The following is a 25427-nucleotide window of genomic DNA, read 5'->3' as shown; positions in this document are numbered from 1 at the left end:
GTTTCACGCGCAGTTTACAAATTTATTCGACATAGGTCATCAGGCCAAAACCTGTGATACCTTAAGTTTCATAAATTATTGCGCAAACGGCGAGCCATAAACGAGTACTCTTCAACTGCCTAGACATTGACCTTGCATTCAGATTGTTGAGAGCATAAATACAACTTCTTTTATTACATATTTATTTAAAGCGATAATTTATTCAACTTGTATCAACAAAAACTGAAATCTGATATTGCTCGTTGGATACGATACGTATACAAATAATGAATAGAGCTGTAAAATTGTTCAACTAAGGATGAAATTGAGGTAATGATAAATATGTAACATATGGTTTAAATTTCCTATGTACATGTCATAAGGAACCATTTACCATTCCTGGGTGTTAACCAGTCATTGACGGAGCCCCGATTGCGGATTGAAACCAGGACCCGCAGATCCAGGGTCAGAAATTATAAGCCATCGCCACCAATATCTGAAAAGATGGATCTTCATCATTACATAACATTATCTTTCTGACATTTAAAAAAATGTTTATTTTCACACGTTATAATCTGAAAAAATATATCATTTTCGCACTAGACTTCTAAGAAGATTTTAAAGAATGAAACTGTTTTGTTTTGTTTAAAACCATACATGGTTGTATCAACAATAGTTATATGTTCGTATTAGGGATAGAAGCGAATATCCGAGTATCCGATACCAAAATGAGTATTCGAATATTCGTTAGGAATTAAAATTTCAATGAAATAGCTTATCAGAGACAAAGCAATTGTTATAAAACTTTTCAGATGAAATATTTCAGGTGAACATCAGTGTCTGTCGCGAAGCGGGTATGTGTCACAGATCGTCTGCTAATTGGGTGTTCGCAAGGTGTTTATGTGGTATTCATCATGAGTTTTATGACGTAAAATGAGTTGTTTAGCTTTGATTATAAAATTATTAATTATTAAGACTGAGAAAGAATGAATGAAAAAGTGAAATTGCCATATGACGAATTATATATTAAGTGGACAATTATGTCAAATAACAGAAGGTGGGTGACACATAATAGGAAATTTACTCATTATGAAAACAATTTGATACGAGTATCCGGATAGTATTCGAATACTTGATACGAATATCCGGATACCGATTTGGTATCCGGTTTCCATCCCTAGTTCGTATGTTAAATGTGAAATCAACCACCGATGTGACAGCATGTACCTTTTTGCTTTTACAGCCAATTCTTGTATTTAAGTGATCAAATGACATTGACATGATATCTAATTATATGATAAATATTTTAAATTTAGGTCACTTTTGTATAAATTCTGCACAAATAGCTGCGCAATGCGACGTGTTTACGATATATTTGCTAGTGCGCATATGCAAGCGGTTTCAAAGCGTAACAACGAACCGTTTGACATTTTTGTGTTTTCTGCTGCGGATAGGAGATGGCTTTTTCGTGAACATAACCTGACTCCAGGTTAGAAAGGTATTGTGATAGTTAGATAAAGCGTTGTGAAACTTTGTTTTCAGTTATGTTATAGTACAAGGTCATTTTTGGAAATCATATGCACTGTTGTTGTTTTACATTAAAGTTGCAAACGTATAAGATACTGGCATTGCTAAAATTGACCTTGACCTAGTATAAGTGAAGCCCATTACCCATTTTAAATTGAGAATGTGGGAAAATGGTGTATGTATCTTTTCTGTAAAATAAGTTTATAGAGTATTCAAATCCGTGTACCTTATTAAGAACGTAGATAGGTCTGTATTTACCACTAATTGCAAAACATTGTTTGTGCATGGAATTATGTTTCATATTATAATATGTATTTATCTATTTTGTGTCTTACAATATATACTTTGATGTGTAAGGTGGTTAGTTTTAAATGTTTAAATCAAATATTATACAAACATTATCGGAAATATTTGGATACAATTGGAAGCTCAACAAGAGTTTTAACCATCAAATTTCGGCCATACAAACATACAGATTCATTTTAACATGTTATGTATGTACTTTTTCCTAACAATGGTTAACGGTGCCCAAACAATTACATGACACTGTTTGAGATGTTTAAACATATTAATGAACATTTCAGTAATCGCAAGCGTACTTTTAATAATGATTAATTTATATATTCAATTCTTGTACATGCTTATTTCTCGATATTATGTAATCTTAACGCATGTAGGTAAAATTGTTCAGCATTTGTAATATCAGTATGAGGCATTACTAACATTTATTATTTATGCAGGTGTTTTCGAAAACAGAATCTATTGAACATTACATTCGTGAGAATTAAGTCATTTACCGTACTGAAATGATTATCAGTAAATTCCTTCAATCAAAGATTTTAAATCTTGAATGTTCAAAATCGCTCATATGATTTATGATGAAACGGGCAGCAGGTTTTTAAGGAGACAGACAGACCAAATAGTGACAATATTTACTACTGAAAACATGAAAAGTCACGACCAAAGACAAATGCAATATTTGACAAAGCCTTTCATTTTAACCGCTAATTACAAGACTGCTTAACATAACACCGATTTTACAATGTCAACATGTGAGAATATATATTTAATCGTCCTCAACTGCGAATAAAACCCTATAGCATGAGCCTAGATTTCAAAGCTTCAATTCACAGCGGAATCTTTACAGTGCGCTAGTCAGCTAATGGCTTTTTAATTAGTTGTGGAAAATTTGCAATATTGTTTGTTTTGTTTTTAAACAAAACGGTCACGCAAACTGTGTGAACAAAGCATTTTTTTTCTCGTTTATAAACTAAACTTCAATTTGCAACCATTAGATACCCAAAAGTAAATTTCATTTAGCTAACATTGGAAATGGGTGTGGACTCAGGTAAATTGGCGTAAAAGCGGATTTTCTGGAAATGAATTGTTCAGTTTTGTAAAGTATTCAAAGTGACTCAACTAATTTATTTATGAAATGGTAGCTCTTTGATACATGTTTTTCAACAAATTATGAATCATTAATCTAGAAAACAAGTGGTTAAACATACCTGAATCGTGAAAAACATTTTGAAAATTGGTGAACTTTTCTCCCGAGTGTTTTAAAATCATCTAAGATACCGTTCTAGAGTTATTGGTGTTCGCACATGTCGCATAATGCTACTGTTCACTTAACTTGTTGGAAGCCTTTTGGTTATGAAACAACAATTGTTTAAATGTTCAGTCTTTATTTTCAGACGTTCTTTATAATAATATAGTTTTTACTACAGCATAACATTCTATCTCATCCCGAAACCTACCTCTAGTCCATAAAGGACCACATGCCTCTTTCCTGACCCTCTCTGTTTTTACATCGAAAATGATCCAACTTAAATAGGATAAATATGACAGCTTTAATACCCAAAGCATACACGTATTAGTAATTAACATGACAATTTATGAATAACTGTGCATTTGTACCAGGTCGGCTGTCAACCACTTCCTCATTCATTGACAATCAAATATGCCCTACAATATTTACTAAAGGTTCAGTATGAAGATATTATATCCATTTAATAAAAGCTATTTTACCCTAACTAATATAATTATGTTACACACATATTTGTGGGTCAATGGCTATTGAGAATTTACCCCACATTCTGTAGCTAACAGCATGTAGAGCAGATCTGACGGTAAAAAAAACAAACAATCTAGTACATATACTAGAAGCCTAAAAATCGTGCTATACAAAAGGAGTGATTGTGTACATTCAAGATTTAAAATCTTCAGTTGCAAATATATTACTGATAAATATTTCAGTTCTGTAAACGATTCAATTTAGCAACAGGATGTGGAAGAATGTTACAAAGTTGTTTTTGTTACTGAAATATGACATTAAATTTTCTAAAACACATGTAATACAACACTAGTAAAATTGATCTAAAAAAGAAAAGCTTTTTAACAAAATTGTTTCATTGTCAGTTTATGCTTTAAGGGTGTCCAAGCTATTTAGAAATGACACTTAGTAGCTAAATCATGATATACAACTTATAATACGAACAACAAAATCGGAAATAATGTAACAAAAAAGTTAGCATAAACATTAGAAAATCGAGCAAGAAATGTTGTACGATTTAGATTAGGATATATCTATATATGTATAATTTGGTGTACATGTTTTGAGAAATGATATTATGATATGATAAATAATATGAAATACAACATATTTATTAAAACTTGATAATGGTCCCTTTAACACACCGCGTTAATCATATAGTAAATAGTAGTAATATGATATTTTTGGTCTAATGATTTGTGTTACATACTGCTGTCATCGGTGCAGCTATACTTCTTCACAAAAGTTAGTATGATAGTGTTAGCGATTCTGCTGAGGCCAAGGTAGTTCTAGCCAGTGTTCATAGTCCTGAAATTCAACGTGCATAATAGTATCGTCGTGGCGTCGGAATAATATACGGCCATTCCTGGTCCAGATGGACTTAATCTCGTCTTGTATTTTAGGTTCGATGTAAGGACCTGCTGGTTTAGACGAGTGAGATCGTCACTGATACATATATTCCTTTGTCCAAGTGTCTTTTGTGTCGCATAACACTATATTTGGTTAATCTCGGCACAAGTTTTGCTTGGCCTTTCGTATTCATTATCAGCTGTTTTATGTTTAATGAACGCTTTCTATTATGTTAAGTATACTTAATTTCGTCAGCTAATTGAAATATGGTCAAGGACGAGGTTTTTATGATTCAATGTCAATTGTAATATACATGTATCCTACTGTAGAATATATATTAGTAAGTCTACTTGAAAACTCAGTGGCAATATTTTTTATGGAACTGTGACATACTATATTTACATTATGTTACATTTTTATTGTCGGTTAGCATACCTCGTTTAGCGGAAGTTATTAATGATTGTTGTCGCAGCTCTGTTACTGGTCAATACTTGGGAAATTGCAATAAAAATGATACATTCAACATTTTTCCACACAAGATACAAATGAAAATCTGCAATATTGAAATGTTAAGGCAATAACTCGGACCAAGAAATAAATTATTGTACTTCTTGGTGTTCTGCTGTTTTACTTGAATCAGATGAACCAATTCAATTCGTATAAGCGTAAGTATTTTGCACAGTAGACAAACATCGCTTTAAAAAAATTACTGTCTTCGTGAAACTAATCTTCGAAGTTCTGTATTCTTGGATTGCCATTCCTTGTAAAGCTATACTATACTTTTTATGTCTGGTTGAAATCTTTTTTGATGATTATGCAGCAAATTATAGACAAACGTCGTTTTACCGAATGCTTACATAGATAAAGTAGTTTTGGTTATACTAAGCTTTGATAGATGCTGTTACCATATCACATGCGCCTTCTATACTAAATCCTGTGCAGGTCTTGGTGGAGGTGGCGGAGGTAATTTAAAAAAACCTTTTACTAATCCTTTCTTACCCATTCTGTAAATATAACGACCCGACTATAACCGGAAACAATTTTTTTAAATGTCGTCACAATAACGCGGGAAAAGATCAACCACTTGAAATCACTTCTAATGTAAAAATTAAACACTTATGGCAACAATAGATTTAAAATATATAAATAAACACTTTCTAAAATGTTGATTTATATTTACAAACAATAACAAGATCGAAAGTTTTCAAGTAATATATTGTTATGCGATGAATTCCGATCCGAACATATCCGAAGATGTTGCGTTTACAGTGATTGTATACCATATTTTAATCATTGTATCAATGTTAGTTTCAAATGTGTAAACTGGGGCATTTAAAACAAAGAGAACCATACAGCAAATAACAACAACGCTTGTCTGTAAATTTTCATTCGAATAAGAGGTATGTATAACTGAGTTTTTTTTACACAAGTACTTTTTAACGACATTTATTATTTGAAAGTATTCTTTGACAACTAATAATCAGCTAAAGACATCTCCTCTAGTTTGAAATTTGTTTGCAAGTGTTGTCAAATCAGTAAGATTCCAGTGCAGTAGTGCATTTGTGGTGAACTGTGAACACATTTTGAAGCTTGATATTTTCAATCTGGCTTACATCATGGATTGTGTGGTAGAATTATTAACCCTGAATGATTAATGCATCTTGAAACTTAAATGTAGAACTCTGTACCCTGAAACATCCATGAAGAATTTTGCAGACGGAAACATGAATGTAGATTTTTCACCCTGACGCATTGATAAAGAATATTGCACTCTGCGTCATAGTGTAGAATTTCGTAACTAGACACGTTGATGAAGAACATTGCACACTTTATCATTAGAGTAGAAGTTTTCACCCTGCATGTAGAAGTTTTCACCTTGCATCATCAGTGTAGAAGTTTGCACCTTGCATCATTAGTGTAGAATTTGCACCCTGTATCATTAGTGTAGAATGTTTCACCCTTCATCATAAGGGTAGAAGTTTTCACCCTGCATGTAGAAATTTGCACCCTGCATCATCAGTGTAGAAGTTTGCACCTTGCATCATTAGTGAAGAAGTTTGCACCTTGCATCATTAGTGAAGAAGTTTGCACCTTGCATCATTAGTGAAGAAGTTTGCACTTTGCATCATTAGTGAAAAAGTTTGCACCTTGCATCATTAGTGAAGAAGTTTGCACATTGCATCATTAGTGAAGAAGTTTGCCCCTTGCATCATTAGTGAAGAAGTTTGCACCTTGCATCATTAGTGTAGAATTTGCACCCTGTATCATTAGTGTAGAATGTTGCACCCTGAATTATCAGTGTAGAATGTTGCACCCTGCATCATTATTGTAGAAGTTTGCACCCTGCATTATTAGTTTAGAATGTTGCACCTTGCATCATTAGTGTAGAAGCTTGCACCCTGCATCATAAAGGTTGAAGTTTGCACCCTGCATTATTAGTTTAGAATGTTGCACCCTGCATCATTAGTGTAGAATGTTGCACCCTGAATTATCAGTGTAGAATGTTGCACCCTGCATCATTAGTGTAGAAGTTTGCACCCTGCATTATTAGTTTAGAATGTTGCACCTTGCATCATTAGTGTAGAAGCTTGCATCCTGCATCATAAGGGTTGAAGTTTGCACCCTGCATCATAAGTGTAGAATGTTGCACCTTGCATCATTAGTGTAGAAGTTTGCACCCTGCATTATTAGTGTAGAAGTTTTTACCCTGCATCATTAGTGTAAAAGTTTCCACCCTGCAGCATTAGTGTAGAAATTTGCACACTGCATGTAGAATGTTGCACCCTGCATCATTAGTGTAGAAAGTTGCATCCTGCATCATTAGTGTAGAAGTTTGCACCCTGCATGTAGAAATTTTCACCCTTCATTATTTGTATAGAAATTTGCACCCTGCATCATAAGTATAGAAGTTTGCACCCGCATCATTAGTGTAGAAGTTTGCACCCTGAATAATTAGTTGAGAATATTTCGCTATGCATCATTAGAGTAGAATGTTGCACCCTGCATCATTAGTGTAGAATGTTGCACCCTGCATCATTATTGTAGAATGTTGCACCCTGCATCATTAGTGTAGAATGTTGCACCCTGCATCATTAGTGTAGAAGTTTGCACCCTGCATTATTAGTTTAGAATGTTGCACCTTGCATCATTAGTGTAGAAGCTTGCACCCTGCATCATAAAGGTTGAAGTTTGCACCCTGCATTATTAGTTTAGAATGTTGCACCCTGCATCATTAGTGTAGAATGTTGCACCCTGAATTATCAGTGTAGAATGTTGCACCCTGCATCATTAGTGTAGAAGTTTGCACCCTGCATTATTAGTTTAGAATGTTGCACCTTGCATCATTAGTGTAGAAGCTTGCATCCTGCATCATAAGGGTTGAAGTTTGCACCCTGCATCATAAGTGTAGAATGTTGCACCTTGCATCATTAGTGTAGAAGTTTGCACCCTGCATTATTAGTGTAGAAGTTTTTACCCTGCATCATTAGTGTAAAAGTTTCCACCCTGCAGCATTAGTGTAGAAATTTGCACACTGCATGTAGAATGTTGCACCCTGCATCATTAGTGTAGAAAGTTGCATCCTGCATCATTAGTGTAGAAGTTCGCACCCTGCATGTAGAAATGTTCACCCTTCATTATTTGTATAGAAATTTGCACCCTGCATCATAAGTATAGAAGTTTGCACCCGCATCATTAGTGTAGAAGTTTGCACCCTGCATTATTAGTTGAGAATATTTCACTCTGCATCATTAGAGTAGAATGTTGCACCCTGCATCATTAGTGTAGTATGTTGCACCCTGCATCATTAGTGTAGAATGTTGCACCCTGCATCATTAGTGTAGAATGTTGCACCCTGCATCATTAGTGTAGAAGTTTGATCCCTGCATCATTAGTGTAAAAGTTTTTACCATTCATCATAAGTGTAGAAGTTTCCACCCTGCATCATTAGTGTAGAAGTTTGAACCCTGCATCATTAGTGTTGAATGTTGCTCCCTGCATCATTAGTGTAGAAGTTTGCACCCAGCATTATTAGTTAAGAATGTTGCACCCTGCATCATTAGTGTAGAATGTTGCACCCTGCATCATTTATGTAGAATATTGCACCCTGCATCATAAGTGTAGAAGTTTGATCCCTGCATCATTAGTGTAGAAGTTTGCACCATGCATCATAAGTGTAGGAGTGTCATCCCTGCATCATTAGTGTAGAAGTTTGAACCCTGCATCATTAGTGTTGAATGTTGCTCCCTGCATCATTAGTGTAGAAGTTTGCATCCAGCATTATTAGTTTAGAATGTTGCACCTTGCATCATTGGTGTAGAAGTTTGCACCATGCATCATAAGTGTAGAATTTTGCACCCTGCATCATTAGTGTAGAAGTTTGCACCCTGCAGCATTAGTGTAGAAGTTTGCGCCCTGCATCATTAGTGTATAAGTTTCACCCTGCAGCAATAGTGTAGAAGTTTGCACCCTGCATTATTAGTGTAGAAGTTTCACCTTGCAGCAATAGTGTAGAAGTTTGCACCCTTAATTATTAGTGTAAAAGTTTGCACCCTGCATCATGAGTGTAAAAGTTTGCACCTTAAATTATTAGTGTAGAATGTTGCAACTTGCATCATTAGTGTAGAAGTTTGCACTCTGCATTATTATTGTATAAGTTTGCACCCTGCATCATTAGTGTAGACGTTTGCACCCATATTATAAGTGTAGAAGTTTGCGCCCTGCATTGTTAGTGAAGAACTTTGCACACAGCATGTAGGATTTTACACCCTGCATGTAGAAGTTTGCACCATACATTATTAGTGTAGAAGTTTGCACCCTGCATGTAGAAGTTTGCACCATGCATGTAGAATTTTTCAACCTGCATTATGAGTGTAGAATTATTCACCCTGCATTATAAGTGTAGAATTTTTCACCCTGCATTATGAGTGTAGAATTTTTCACCCTGCATTATGAGTGTAGAATTTTTCACCCTGCATTATGAGTGTAGAATTTTTCACCCTGCATTATTAGTGTAGAATTTTTCACCCTGCATTATTAGTTTAGAAGTTGCACACGGACACAATTATGAAGAATATTAGACCCTGACACATCAGTGTAGAATATTGTGCTCTGACACATTTATGTAGATTTTGCACTCTCAAATATGTATGTAGAAGTTTGCACCGTGACACATTAATGAAGACTATTGCGCTCTGACATATTTAAGTAGAATTATGCACCCTGACATTTTAATGTAGAAAATTGCACCCTGCATGAATATTGCATATTGCACCCTGACATATTAACGTAGAAGCTTGCGTCATGCATCTTAAGTGTAGAATTTTGCACCCTGACGCATTAAAGTAGAATTTTACATCCTGAAATATAATGAAGAATTTGTACGCTGTATCATTTTTGTAGAATTGCGCCCGCTAAAACTTAGATGTAGAATTTTGCACCGGATAACATTAATGTAGAATTTGCATTCTGAAACATTTATTTAGCAACTTTGAGATGTTTTGGGAGTAGCAGCCATAACTGTATCTTGCTATAATAGGAGCATTTCTACCAATGTCATGTAAATGCTATCACTGTTACCTCATTTAAGAAAAACAAGACCGATTGGCTTCTTACGTTCTGTATTAATGTGATTTATTTAAAAATACATCTTAAAACAACATACGTGTTATTAAAAATGTTTTGCAGTGATAACATTTATACAAAAATATTTCTGAAAAGAAAACTTATCACACAATCACCTCCATTAAGCCATTTTATATTTTGGAATGGGCTGGTATTCAATATTGTTCTAAATTGGTTCTAAGAACGTTGTAGCTAATCGGATTACTTGTTATTAATAACTGACCAAGAAAGTGAATGAAGTCAATGATGTATGACCATAAGATTGACTTAAGTTGAATATTGAATACAACCCAAAATCGATAAAATGTTTTAAATAAAAGCATGTGTTATACATACTAAGTATGCCATTTATTAAACCATTTTTTGATGGGAGCAATGGCTTCCCCTTGGGTTTTTAGGAGAGTTAAGTCTACCAATATTTGAAGGAAGTTACAATTTTGTTGTAATTGAAAGGGCAATTCAACAATAATTATTGTTGCAAAAATGATATTGTGAATAAATTGTTGGATGGTTCTATTAAAAACTTATAATGGCTGGTATGTCAGAAGAATTTTTGTTAACATATCAGACACATTTTTTTTATTTTATACACTAACATGTGGGTATATTTTTGTGAATTTTCTTTTAGACCAAATAAATGAAACTTCATTAATTTATACTGGATTTTCGGCCTATTTCATTTTTTACGATAAAAGTAGAATGTTTCAGTTTTGAGGCGGTTTCCCTCATTTATCCTTCGGGCTAAATGTTCAAAAACTGCGTACACTATTCAGGGTGAACGGCGGCTAAAGATATTTTTTTCGATGGATTTTTATCAGTGAAATAACAACAGTGAAAGCATCAATTTGATATTTCATTGCACAATAAGGTCTGTTAATGTCGACTTTAAAAACTACTTTTAAAATACATATTAAGAGTTTGTTACTTCCACTTATTTATTTATTAGAAAAATGGTAATCCTGTTTACATTTACTTTCATACAAATTACAGATGAAAACAACTGCTTGAAAATAAATAGGGTGATATATAATCGTTCAAATATATTTTCTAACTGTTTGTCGTTGCAATAGGTAATTCAAACTTACCGGACTTTTTACACACAAATGAACAGGTTAGCTGATGATCTGCTAACTCCACCCACGCCTCAAATTTTGTCAATTGTGGTCTTCATTCTTTACTGGCCTTGAAACGAATCAGACTGGTGTCTGACAGTGACGAATGACTGAATACCAACGTATCATGAAACAAACTCTTAAACTAAGAAAAACGTTTCTATCCAGTGGTTATCCACAATTGTTTTACAAACACGTTCGACCTTTCATATTTGCATTCAATTAATGGTGGTGTAGTAAATTGGTCATGTGTTTATTTTCTGTTTAATTTAAAAGTGCTTTCGTTATATGTTGGAACATAGATGCATACATGTAAGTTCATTAACCAATGTTCATAAAATATTAAAAAAAACAAGTGAATAAAAAGACTATAAAAATATGTCCAAAGACTTTTTTCTCTTACGAACCGGAAATAGAAAATTGCATTTTATTAGCTAAACTTTTTGAGAGGGGCGTCCTACGGGTAGCGGCGTTGTTTTTAAATACTACTAAAACTCCGAAAATAAGCATAAACGAAACAGAAAATTTGTTGATTTCAGTGTAAGATCGTATTTAATTTCATTCGCGATCATAGATAAACTATAGTTTCACTCGTGATTTCGACACTCGGGAATAAATGTTTTTTCACTTGTGAAATAAAAAACGATCTTCAACTGACAGCAACAAATATCCTCTAATTAGCTTTTTTTTTTTTAAAAAAAAAAAAAAAAAAAACAAGTCTAATTTTTGTCATCGCCTCAATGTCATTGTTGGTAGCGTCGTTATCCTGAAAATAACTGGGTCTTAAATTAAAAACGTCCATTATCTTTTAATATTGTTAATCAACATACATGTATCATGGCGATATCCCCGTCATGAAAGCAAAATTAGGTTTACCCCCGATTGTGTTGTCTGCACAATGTAATGGAGAAAAACATGTTTTTCATAATTCAAAAGTCATATAAAATACAATTACATATATTTGTCAAATTTCATGCTCCTTGAGCGCAGTTTCATTAGCAACATGTGATAGTTTAAACAATTATAATTGTCCGTTTAGCGCAGTGGTTAGCGCACTCGCTTCTCACCAAAGCGACCCAGGTTCAATTCCCGGCCTTGGCGCATGTGAGTTTGGTTAGTGGTCACCAAGCCGGACAAGTCGGTTTTCTCTGAGTACTCCGGTTTCCCACACAACACAAGACCACACTCTCGCGCAACATCATGCCAACGAGAGTGACTTAGTATAAGCTATCATAGCTTCCTTCACAATCGTTGTAAAATATATAATGGTTAAAAGTTTAAAAAAAAAAATTTTTTTAATAAATATGTTGTAAGAAATGCATAAACATATATTTACATATGCATTTGTTTATGAATTGTTCCAATAGGTTCAAAACAATAAAGGTAAACTTTTTAAGTGCGGACTTGGTTTCATGGTCATGAATCAAACCGTTCTCAAGTTACTGTGAATACAAACTATTGATTAGACTGATATCAATAACAATAGGGGTTATCTTCTGGTCAAGGGCAACCTACCACTACAGATCAAAATCTTCCGTTGAAATTTATGATAATTTGAAACCACCATACTTTAGATCTACCACAGTGAATTAGCATGTTGTCGTTAAAAATTGAGTCAAAATGTTCATTGATTTGTAAACTTGTAAACTTTAAAAAATATATCGTTTGTAACAATTATCAACAATAAAGCAATTGGCTGCCCGTCATTATACAATAACTGTAAATTATCTGATTATATTTTAGGCAGAGAGATGGGTATAGATATACAGACATACCGAGCTCGGATAGGAACAAACAAAGCTGCGTTTGGTGTGGACTTGATGACTAGCGTCGTCAAGTTAAACTTTCGCCAAATGTGTCGTCTGACTGCGCTGCTAGTTTATCTGCTTGTGATGATCATTGTGGCATTCGTAAACATCCAGGAACATACAAATGTCAATAGTGTCATTACAGGTAATTTTATTTATGTCTTCATTTCAAGAAAATAATTAATGCGCTATTATACTTATAACTATTTATTGTGATCATGCATTTAGCTTATATGTTATTTCAGACCTTTTTCCACAAACGTTTAACACTTAATCTAGATCAAACGGACGGATATTGTAAAATCGAACGCTTTGTTATATAAAATATGTAATCTACAAAAATCTACAAAATATGTTAACACTATTTGCAGAAGAAACCGGAAATGATGAATTTGCTAACTCGGGTACGAACGGGAATACTGTGTCTCATTTGCAGGTGATAGGCGCGGTTTTTGCAACCATTCTTGCTCTTCGCGTTGTAACAATGAAAGGCGCTGTCAGATTCATAGGTTTGCTGCTTCTTATGGCCGGAATCGAATCTAATCCAGGCCCTATTCTACCATTACCTGCTCCTGAAGAGGCTGCTCCTGAAGAGGGTTAGTATTTTTGAAGTCAAAAAATAAAAAGACAATTGCCTTTTTGTGAAGGTTTTGTACGATAAATGTTTCACCATTAGACAAGACTTTCTCACATAACAAATATGTAACAAAAAACAACAAAAACAAAACTGATTAATTTTTTTTATCTATATCTTAACCCACTAGCCCAACACAAAAAGTTTAAGGGGACTGTAGGAGTGCGTTTATCGGATTGACCTGACGATAACACGCGTGCAATGGTAGACGGTTGTAAATTTTAATAAAATAATAATAAACATGTTAAGCACCATAAAAATAAAGGTTAAGTACGACTTTGGTTATCATCTATTTATTTTTGACGGAACTATGGTCCTTTTCAACATAGAATTTGCCATATAAATACGGTGTCAGGACACTTACTCATGAACGGGTTGACGAATAGTTCGGTTACAAACTATTTACTTGGCAGGCGTTGTGCCCTTTCCAATAAATTTGACAAAATTTGGTGTCCGGACGATAGCTCATGACAGGTCTGATGAATTTACTTTATTATTTTTGGACACGTGTTTAACACTATAAAAATACAGGTAAAATATAAATTACCATTACTATGTCCAGGCTGCGTGTTTGGGTATCTGTAACTAATGGCCTGCTCTAGTTTCAGATAATGTATTTTTTTATCATAATCACAAGCAAATAAAAGTCAGGCCATTTTAAAACTCTTCGCGTTTTCGTTCATATTAACAAAACCACTCAGTGTTATATGATATTGGTGTTGGGTAGTAAACAGGTAAAAGGAAGTGTCTATACTAAATCTAGAACACAATTTAGATATGCCAATAACGTGTTTACCGATGCTATAATCAAATTTAAGTATGTTAATACTAATAAATTGCCCTAATGCTATTTTAGAGCCATGGCCGAGTATAAGACTAACTGATGAAAACATTGAAAATATTTCCAAAGCGATCGATGTGCATTGGAAGAAACTAGCGTCCGCGTTGTGTGTAGAATATGACGCAACTACTGATATAAAGAGATCAACAACAACAGAAGGGAATCATAGTACCATGGTACTTATCCAATGGAATCAGATGTCTGAAGGCAATAGGGTTTTACCAACTCTGATCGAAAAATTGCGTTATTTAGATAACGGTTCGAACATCAATTGGAATATGCTTAGAGAAAAAGTGAACGGTGTGTATTAATAAAATCATGCCAATCGTGCTGACCTATGCGTAAAACGCTTTTCTCGTGATAGTGAAAATGCAATTCCTGCTACTTGTACCTGTTTGACGAAGTTCAAAATAAATTTACCTGGATGATGTAAAACTCCCACAATAGTTCATGTGTAAACGTTTACGAACAAGTAGCGATTCACATCAATGATTTATTAATGTTTTGCATATTTTTGTAGAAATAATGTTATCGGGATCAGGAATTAACCATTCAAACCTTTTCCAAGCATTGAGTTTGAATGCTCAAGTCAGTGTGCAAGTGTGCTTTGAAGACGTATACAGCATCAAAGTGGACGTTATATATGTAGATGCCCATGCAAAACGGCATCCTTCTGACCCACGCGTTAGGACAATTCATAGCCCACAGTGGGCCGATGTTAAGTGCAGAACAAAGGTATTCTTCAATTATCAAGATTTTGTGACTCTTTTGCTCAATATATGAAATAATTCTTACTTAAATGAATTACAATAGGTACGTAAAACAACATTATATTTATAAAATCATTTAAGTGTTAAATGATATGCGTAATGCATGTAAACGAAATAAATCACTTATATAATGTGTTTCTCTGTGCGACCAAAATTCATTAAAATGGGTTAAAATATTATTTGTAATACTTATTGTATCTAGCATTTGCTCGTTTTCTTTCAAACAGAAAAACATTGAAGATTTTAGTCGGCAGCTTCGAAAGAGCATATCTACCGAGGTGATGCACAGTAGGCAAAAGTCGGTGGCGTTTAGTCCTTTCTCATATGGTATGAAACGATTATTTCTGTAACAATCATTAAATTCAAACGAATCATTACTTTCGATTGCTTATTGCTTGGGTTTATTGCATACTGTAATTCCGCACATAAGACATTACATCAGAATGTTTATCACAAACAAAGTATAATTATATTATATATATATTCTATCGGAGTTGATATACTTATAAATTTGGTTAATGTTTGAACTTTGTTGCAGACCAATCAGAATTGAGTATTATTCAAAATTGTGCCTGTTTATAATTGCTGACTGTTATATGTGGAACAAATTGACTGGCGAGGTATCGTTATAATGGCTCCATGAATAAATGTAATTAACAGAAAATTGGTGGAATTCGAACCTACGAAGAATTGTCCGTTGCGGATTGTAATACATTTATTCTCGATAAAGCTATCCAGGAGTACGTACAATTGTATAACTGTTTTATTGAACTTATTGAACCGGAAACGTGATGTTACACAGAAGTTTATATAAAACTCGGTTTTCACCGTTCCACAAATAATTGCATCCAATAAGCATGATCAAATATATTTTTAACGTTCTAATGAAAATTCAAGGTTCTTTTATTTTCTGAAAAAAAGATAAGTACACACCATATAGCGAATGGTTTTGTATGAGCGTGTCAGGTGGGTGCTAATCACACCGGAAATACCTGCTCGCGTGTAAGCTGATTAACCCTTTGCTTTGGACCTTTCAGGAAACTGTCCACCGTTCCTCGCAATGGTTGAATTTACAGCTTCATTGTTAGATCTTAAGCATGTTGGGACAGGAATTCTGAAATGCATATTCGTTGTGTCCCAGGACGACGCACTTGCACTTGACTTACAGCTCTGTTTAGAATCAATGCTTAAGAACGGATCGCCACCTGGGTGGTTCGATTATGAGTCTTTTGCAGACAATGAAAGACAACAGTATGAGCAACAATCTGTAAAACCTACTGGGAGGAGCAAACATGAGAAAAGTGAGTCTGAAAAAAAATGAACATAATTTTAAAGCAATTATCAGAAATTCTAGAGTTTCTTTTTAGCGTATCATGTTTAATTCATTACAATTTAACAATGACTATAACAGATCGAAATCAATAATCCATGCATGTGCTTTGCATTCGAACACATCCATGTATATGTAAACTTAAATTATTTGTTACCTCTTCAGAAAACTTTTAAATATTTCTTCTAAAGAACCTAGTTCTTGCATGGTGTCCTGGCAACATAACAGTGAAAAAGTTTGACTTATCGGGAACTTAACATCAAACATCAAAATTCTTGATGATTGCCGGAATATAACAGCAAAGATGGTATAATAAACATATAATATTATAGTTGAAAATGATCCTAACTGTTTAAATTGATTCATGCGTGTGAAATTTGCAATTGATCATTGTTTTCAGAACAAGAAGCTGTTTGCCATATATTTGAACGTTTGCATTTAACCGATCGGCTGGATCACAAAATTTCCATTGAGGAAGCAATTACAATTTATAACTCGAAAAGTGAGTCTGCAACTCTAAAAGAATCCCCCTGGGTTCTCTTACAGAAGCTTATGTTTGTTAATTGGAATGAAGGGGAAGGAATACCAAACTCACTTCGTGTTACAACCAAGATAAACACATTTTGGGACGACGGAGATGACCCTATGGATGATGAAAATACAGACATTAGTATAATAGATATTTTCATGGCAGTTTTTCACTGTACAGACATAATGCTTAGACCTCTTTTATTTCAAAAGATGCATCTATGTAAAATAGCTTTACCATTTGTTTACAAACATTACTTAAATGGGTCACTTCAAATCGCGCGTTGGCCATTGCAATTACTCCAAGAGCACAGCGATGAAACGCAGGTATTAAATATAAATGCGCTTAATATGAAAACTAATGTCATCACATTCATACGACTGGGTAGACCTACATTTTCCAAGTCACTGCTTTTAAACAGAATTTTTCATAATAGAAGCAACGCGTTTCATACTTTCTTCAACAAAGACTGTAGGGGTGGCTATTTAAAGCGCTATCTTCACGAAGAAACTGTTGAAATTAGCTGGTTATCGCCTAAAGGCCCGGACAGCGTTGCAAGAACTTTTTTGAATGTGCGTGGGGATTTCGAAACTATATGTTTGAAATCACAAGGAAAATATAGTCTTAACGATTTGATACCAAAACTTACGGATGTTTGTGTTGTTATTGTAGACATTGGATATCTTTATTCAAAATCTACAACACTTTTACAAATACTTCATTCGTTTCCATGTCATTTATTATTGTTGTCCGAACATGCCGAGTTCCATAAAAAGAAAGAGTTAAAACATATTTTAGCAAGCTCTTATAATGCAGAAAAATCAAAACAGGTTATTTCGACTCATGTAAGTCACACGGAAAAAGATGTGCCCCAATTAATTCAAGAAATTGACACGGTTTTTTCACGGGTATTGCAAGATTTTGGACATTCGACATCAGTTGAAGAACGACTCAACAGTTTTTTTAACGAATGTAACAACTCTGAGTTTGAGGAGCATGGCATACAACTTAAACACGGGAAAAGGATTGCGCAAGATATTTTCAATTCGATGATGAATGACATACAAAGGATCAGAGGACATTCATATGGAGCAAATAATAAGGATCTTTTCAGAAACTGCCTTATTGAGTTAACACCCGTTTCGTATATACATTCAAAATCATTGTATGATATCTATAAAGATCTTCGAGCTCCACATGAAAGCGAAGATGAATCAGAACGTATACATAATAATATGATAAGAGCTCGGCAATTACAACTGTATTCAATCACAAAGACAACGATAGTGTTCGCCAAGTACCTTGTTTACACAAACAACCAGCCCTTAATACAGAACATTTTTATTCAATGTTTGAAAGTACTTATAGATAACGAAATGTCGGAATTGTTATCTAGCATAATAAGGGAAAAGAATAAGGTTTATGAGAGAATTTTACTTTCCAAAAACGGATCAGAAACCATTGAAAAGAAGCAGTTGAATGAACGATTTTTTGCTCTGGATTGCGAGATAAGCGCTTCGAGCCTTACAGTTGATCACCTGTTAAGAGAAGTCAGTCATGTATATGATTCAATTATTTATCTGAACAAAAGTTGTGAACAATTTTACATTCCACAAACACAACGTATAATCCGGTCTTTTACTAACTTGATGGTACGTACATGGGCAACTGATATAGTAACAGAACACTTTTTTATGCCTAAAAGCTGGACAGGTGAATTATTTAAAGCTTTGGATAGAGAAATTACCAAAAAAGACTCAATAACAATAGTGTCAGTTTTAGGTCTTCAAAGTACAGGAAAATCAACCCTATTGAACACCATGTTTGGACAGCAATTCAGAGTTCGCGGTGGAAGATGCACAAAAGGGGTGCAAGCAAGACTTGTTCCTGTCTCAGATGGTTTCGGTGTACGTCCGTCTAAGTATATATTGGTCTTCGATTCTGAAGGGCTTCGTGCTCCTGAATTACAATGTGCAATCAAGAAGTACGATCGTGATAATGAGTTAGCAACATTTGTTTCGGGGTTAGGCAACGTTTCTATCATGACAGTGAACGGAGGAAACTCAACCGAATTAACAGATATCATACAAATTGTAGTCCATGCATCTCTAAGACTGAAGACAGCAAACTCGAGTATTGCCTTAGGCCATAAATGTTTGTTTGTTCATAACAACGTTGAAGAACAGTCTGAAGAACAAATGCAGAAAGGGTATGTAGAATTTAGAAAAATAATGGATACCGTTGCAACTGAAGCAGCTCAATCGGAAGGTTTGGGACATATTTCATCTTTTAATGACATAATGCAATTTGACGAACGTAGACCTATCAAAACTTTACCGGACATATGGCAAGGAGAATCAGAAATCCGTATATTTAATTCCAAGTACAGCAAACGTGTGGCTGAAATCAAATCCAATATAACACTTTCTCTAGGTCAGTTCAAGTACAAATCCTTCGGAGATATATCCGAGTTTGCAAGTGTCATTTGGGATGGTGTTATATCAGAAAGCTTTGTATTTTCGTTTAGAAACAATCTCGAAATCAAGTTATATTGTCGCATAGAGAAAGAAATACATGAAATGTTATGGAAATCGCAACTCAGATTGCAAGACGAGTTTAACAAAACAAAAAGAAAAGGCGAGGTCGAGACTGATACAAAAATGCAGGGAACAAAAGCAGAATTAAAGCAATCGTTAGAGTTATACATAAATTCACTTTGCTCCGAAGCTAAAGCGTTTACTATAAAAGTATTGAAAAACTGTCCGTATCCCAATATTGCTATACAGTGGGAATCAAGATATATAAAAAATGTTGATTTTTTTTATGAAGAACTGAGAAGGTTTATCAATCAGGATGTCGAAAGATATTTTTATCATATAAAGTTAGAGGCAGAAACAGCTTCTGTTGGTAAGAAACATCGCGATGTTTTGAAAGATACATCTATTAGAATAGCCCAGACTATGCAAGGAAAAAAACAAGATGAATATGATCAAGAATTTGATAAACTTTGGAATACCTACGAAAAGGATTTTCGTCAAGAAAGAGAAAAAACTCTCCCAGTGTTAAATGTGCGTCAGCATTTTCGATCCATAATGATCAAGAATTATAGCTCTGGTGCGTTGCTAGCAGACGCGTTAAGTGGTTTTGAAAGAAAGACTGATATGCATAGCTCAACAGGTTTTGTTGTGCCTGCTGATGGCAACATATCAATGGACAATTTTAGTATAGACCGTATTAATTCGCCTTGGCTTATAGTTCAAAATGTTCCAAAGTCGATTATCAAGCCTGAATTGCAAGAATATTCGGGAAATGTTGTACTGCTTTTACGCAAATCGTATCAAACCGAAGGACTAATCAATGAGACCGACATACAATGGGTTTTTGAAGAAATTCTTTCAAAATCTAAAGATGTCGATAAAAGATTGAGAAATAAGGGAGTCACGTTGAAAGCGTCATTCGTAACAGAAATTGTTGTGCAGACTTTACAATATGCAAGTTACATGATAGATTGTCATAATGATACATACGAAAACGAACACGGGTTTTCTGCATCGCTTAAACGTTTTCGAGGGGAAATGTACGATTTGTTCGTGTGTGAAATTACACAAAGAAGATTAGAGGAAAGAGCTGCCAGACAATTCTGTCACGGCATCGAAAATGCAGTAACGGACATAATCAAAGAAAATCTTACTATCCGGACTAAAGAAGTACTTTTACAAGAGTTACCAAATATCAAGTTCAATTTAATCAAAACAGTGTCTTGTTCTCTTTTGAAAGCCAATTGTTTTCAAGATTTTATCGAGTACATAAAAGACCCTCGAGATTTCTGTTGTTCCTGGTTTATACATGAGTGTAATGAGGCTCTGCATTCAAACGGTAAATACATGCAGCTTTTAGAACAAGAAATAACAAAACATCAGAGAGAGATTCAGAAAGCCATATTCCAAACTGATGTAGTCTTGGCAGTCAACGTGTCAACTTGGTTTCGCCGATTTGCTGAACATCTGACATTATCTACGTTCAGCGAATATCATTTTAGAACATTTTTGGAAATCGATAAATTGGAAGACTTCAAATACTTTTTTTCTTTCCTAATTGATAAAACGCTTTCTGAAACTTTTGAGCGTATTGAAAATAGTTTAAGGAACGTTGATGCCAGACAAAATACATTCACTGTTTTGTATGAAAGTATATTCGACATATGTTGGGGTTGTTCAGAGGTGTGTCCTTTTTGTCATGAGCCATGTATGAAATCAAAGGACCATGAAGAAAAACACCAGTGCTTACAACATCGCCCGACAGGTGGAAAGGGTACAAGATGGGTTTCATCCAAAGAAATGGTTCTGAGTACATGCAATTTCCTTGTTAATTCCATGGAAAGGCGATATCTTTGTTCTGTTATTGGAAATAAATGTTGCTGTGAAAAACCATTAACAGAAAACGATGAAGGCCATCTATATAGAGAATACAGAGAATTTTTTAATGATTGGGAGATTATGCCATCATCAGACCCTCATGGTTGTTGTAAATACTGGTTATGGTTTGTTGGAAAATACGTTGAGAACTTGAAAAAACATTACGAATACAAAATATCAGAAATACCAGATTCTTGGGGCCAAATATCAGATGAGGACGCGCAAAAAAGTCTGGATACATACTTTGCTGTCATCTGATAATACTTATACCAGTTCAAACAAAGGTATCATTACCGCAAATGATGAAGTTTTTACTTGTAAACTGTTATTGAAATAAAACACGCCGTGCCGATTCCATGTAATCCATTATTCCACAAAAGAATTTTAAACCCAATATCAATGAATCAATAAATAAAATATATTAACTGTTTTTTATCAAGTTGTTGAAACTTTTTTTGTTGTATCCATGAATTTCTTTTCTTATTTGTTTATATACTGTTCTCATTTCATTGAAGGATCTTAAAAAAATCGTAATACAGACTAAATTCCAATTTACACATATATGTTGTAGAATAACACAATTATGACATTAAGCCTAAGGTTTTTTACCTTATGTCAAAATCGTTAAAGTGACACTCATTTTCAAAATCAATATAAAAATATATATAGTTTTTTCAGTGATAAACCTTTAACTACTTACTAAATAAAGCATTTTATGGAAAAAATAATAATATTGATAATATTAATACTGATAACCAGATTGTAACCGTGTACTTTATAGCTGAAAACGCAAACGCCGAATAAGAAAAAGATTGGTGAGTGCTAAAAGATTTACTGTGATCTACCATCATTTCAACGGTAGAATTACCGTGTATTCTGCACATATCTTTCAAATTAAACTCGGTTGTATTCATAAGAACCATTGTTTGCGACATTTATTCATCCTTTTCAGTAGAATAAAACAATTGTAATAATTGCGGTTAACTTTATTTGTGAGTAAGAGTACATTTTTAATGAAAAAAGACCCAGACGAATATAGTTTAGTGGCGTCCGTTTCCGGAGAGCGGGTTCGGATTTAGTTTGCTTTGTTTTATTCTGATTGTTTGTTAAATAAACGATCACATTCTTTCATTTAATAAACGTGTTAAAGGCTTAGATTTTAGTTCTTAATAATGTCATTTTTTTAAAGCATCAACCATTGACGTATATAGAATTGACCCGTTCATCAAAATATAACTTTGTGCTAAGTTTCATGACCATATATTGGGTTTTGTCAGCAAGGGGATTTCTTCCTTTAAATGACAAGTCAAGATTGCCTACTTCGTGCACTCGTTCATTATAATGATTTATGATTGATAATTTTATATTTACATTATCCTCGTTTGGATTTGATTAAATGTATAACAAATGAATAATTGTCATTGCATTTGTCCCCTTTTTATATGACTATGTGTGTTTATTTGATAGCAATGTCTTTTCCTGACAGTGTCGTTTTGTTTTTAATTCAGAAACAGGCTTCTTTTCTAGCGCAATTATGCACTTTTTCTAAATATGTAAATGATAACGTTCACACCTGTTATAGCTAAAATGTCAATTGAAAGCTTAATAGCTGAGATGTTTATTGATCTGATCTTAACAATTATTGCTTTTATTGAAAAACAACGGTAATTGGTTCTTAGTGAGAATTCAATGAGTAAAATTGTTGTTGTCAACATGAACGTTTTAAGCCTTAAGTTGGCCGACTTTTGCATTTCTTGTTTATTTGAAGGCACTACAGGTCAATGTTTGTTTCCTTAGCAGTTTATGTTGTCTAGCAGGAATCCTATGTATATGTTGTTATTAAATGATGTTTTACAAGTTATTATTATCTTTATTATTGCTTTGTAAACGTCTATGAAAATCGTGTAAGCAGTTTCAGACAATGATTGCTTACAAAGTTGTTACATTGTACATGGTTTATATCAATATATGATAATTGAGGATGAATTTGAGTCATTTTGCAAAAACACACACATTTAAACACTGTCCATAATGGAAGAAAATCAGTGCCAAAGATGTTTTCTTTTGTGTCTGCCAAATTTTGACATTTATGTGGAAATTATTTTTAATCAATTAGCACTATAAAGGTTATGGATTGTCAGAACAAATTATGTCTTATGATACATGACGACTTGCTGTTTAATATAGTACATTTAAAGAGATTTTTATCAAATCTTTATAAACAATATTTTTTTTAATTTTATGGGTAGAATAAAAACATTATATTTAGAAACAGCTTCAGAAATTAACATTTGTTTGGAAACTCACATTTAACAATGAAATTGAAGTATTTTAACTAAATTTAGGGTTGAGATGCTAAAGATTTAAAAAAGCAGATGTTTGCTATGAGAACAACCCTTTTTAATTTTGTCACTGAATCTCAAGACAGGTTCTTTGATACTTTGACTTATATAGATTTTTGGAAGAAATTTTCTTGGATTTTAAGTCATCTAAGCTTTAAGTTTTGTCTTTGATATCTTAGATTGAATCTTGTTTCTTAGTCTTACTTTAATGTTACATTAAGACGTTTTTCAGTGTTTTATTCCTAGGGCTTCTTATTTATTCGGAATTTGTGTGATAATCGAACTTATTTGCTTGTAGAAATTATCTGTGAATCAAACTCAAACGTTTCGCATATATGTATATGGGGGGGGGGAGAGATGCGCGTGCGTGTGCGTTTATTCAATTAAGCTGTTGTAAAAATTCGCGTTTTCGATTAAAGAAAAATGTTTATGCGCAAGTGTGATATTTTAATTATATACAATTCACATATACATATATACCGTGTGTTTGTAAGATAAGCATTATTTTTCTTCGTTTCGTCTGTAAGTTCAATGCCCTTATCTGCATAATTAGAAGTAGCTATTAGTTATATGAAACATCTAAGCAAAACGATATATGTATAGAAATCACAACTTTTACATAAAATGAAAAAAAGTTAGTACCTAGTACCTAAATTGATTTGAATAATTATTTGTGTGTTTTTTTATTGTATACAGATCATTATGAATAAGCTTGATACTAAACCTATTTTTATAGTTGCCGCAATGAAGTATATGTATTGCGTATTTATTCTCATTTGCCTTGTATATTGTATGAGTGAATAAACGGTGTTTGATTTTGCTTTGAGAATCACAAATAAAATCTGAATCATCTGAAGATGCTCAAAAAATAATGTTCGTGCAATCTAAATGCAAGCAGGCATTGATGATAATTGAACATGAACAGATGAACATAACATCCTGTAGCATATTCCCCCCACTAGTGAAAGTTCGTTCTCGAATTTAAAAAAAATATTATACGAGAAACGATTTACTTAATAATATTTATAAAACCATTTAAGGTGATTCCATGTTCATCACAGGCCTACTGGTGCAATACAATTGAAGTTGTCTCCCTTACACTGTATGAAAAATATTACAATGCAAGTGGCTTATCAAAATTGAAAAACCTACAAATACCGAACAATATGATTCATATACCGTGTGTACATATCTAAGTTGAAAAAAACAACAGGAAACTAGCTCTCAGCATAATTGAAAGCAATTTAAGTTCAGAAAACTAAAAATATATGCTCAAATAAATCAAATGTCAGCACTGGAATAGATTATTAGTTCATAAACTTATCCATTACAACCTGAAACAAAACAGAAAATTTTATATTACCTCCGGAGACTGGGTATATATTAAAATCTGGTAAAATAAGCTAAACGTAATAAGCATGCTCTTGCAGAGAATATTGCGAAACCCATTCGCAAAAGCAATCAGGGTTTCTCCTATGACGTGCCGGACGAGGAGAAATCTCCGGAAATTGGCGCCAGTGATAACACAGCAGTTTTCGGTTGTGTTGTGGTGGAGGCACAGAGTGATCTGGAGTGTTGTCAGTATGAGGGTTTTCGGCCATAGTTTACTGTGGATA

At 33.8% G+C, this 25427-nt stretch overlaps 1 protein-coding gene across 4 annotated transcripts; it reads left to right on the top strand.

The window, feature by feature from the left end:
* Positions 1 to 1398: 1398 nt before the first annotated feature.
* On the top strand, positions 1399 to 24631 carry LOC128239822 (interferon-induced very large GTPase 1-like). Of its 4 annotated transcripts, none has more exons than XM_052956257.1 (8): positions 1399 to 1477; positions 12886 to 13095; positions 13322 to 13546; positions 14441 to 14725; positions 14946 to 15160; positions 15423 to 15522; positions 16233 to 16496; positions 16926 to 24631. In XM_052956257.1, the coding sequence occupies exons 2-8, from the start codon at positions 12894 to 12896 to the stop codon at positions 21725 to 21727; spliced, it is 6093 nt and encodes a 2030-aa protein (XP_052812217.1). In that variant the 5' UTR covers positions 1399 to 1477; positions 12886 to 12893; the 3' UTR covers positions 21728 to 24631. The 4 variants fall into 4 exon arrangements, with proteins under 4 accessions (XP_052812217.1, XP_052812220.1, XP_052812218.1 ...); XM_052956260.1 differs by lacking the exon at positions 16926 to 24631 and adding an exon at positions 15734 to 15935 and having other exon boundaries at positions 16233 to 16357; XM_052956258.1 differs by lacking the exon at positions 14441 to 14725.
* The last annotated feature ends 796 nt before the right edge of the window (positions 24632 to 25427 follow it).

This window comes from Mya arenaria, chromosome 7, assembly GCF_026914265.1.
Source record: "Mya arenaria isolate MELC-2E11 chromosome 7, ASM2691426v1".
In the NCBI taxonomy this organism is placed as follows: Eukaryota; Metazoa; Mollusca; class Bivalvia; order Myida; family Myidae; genus Mya; species Mya arenaria.
Note: the sequence above shows the minus strand (reverse complement) of the source record. Positions and strands in the feature narration are given on the sequence as shown.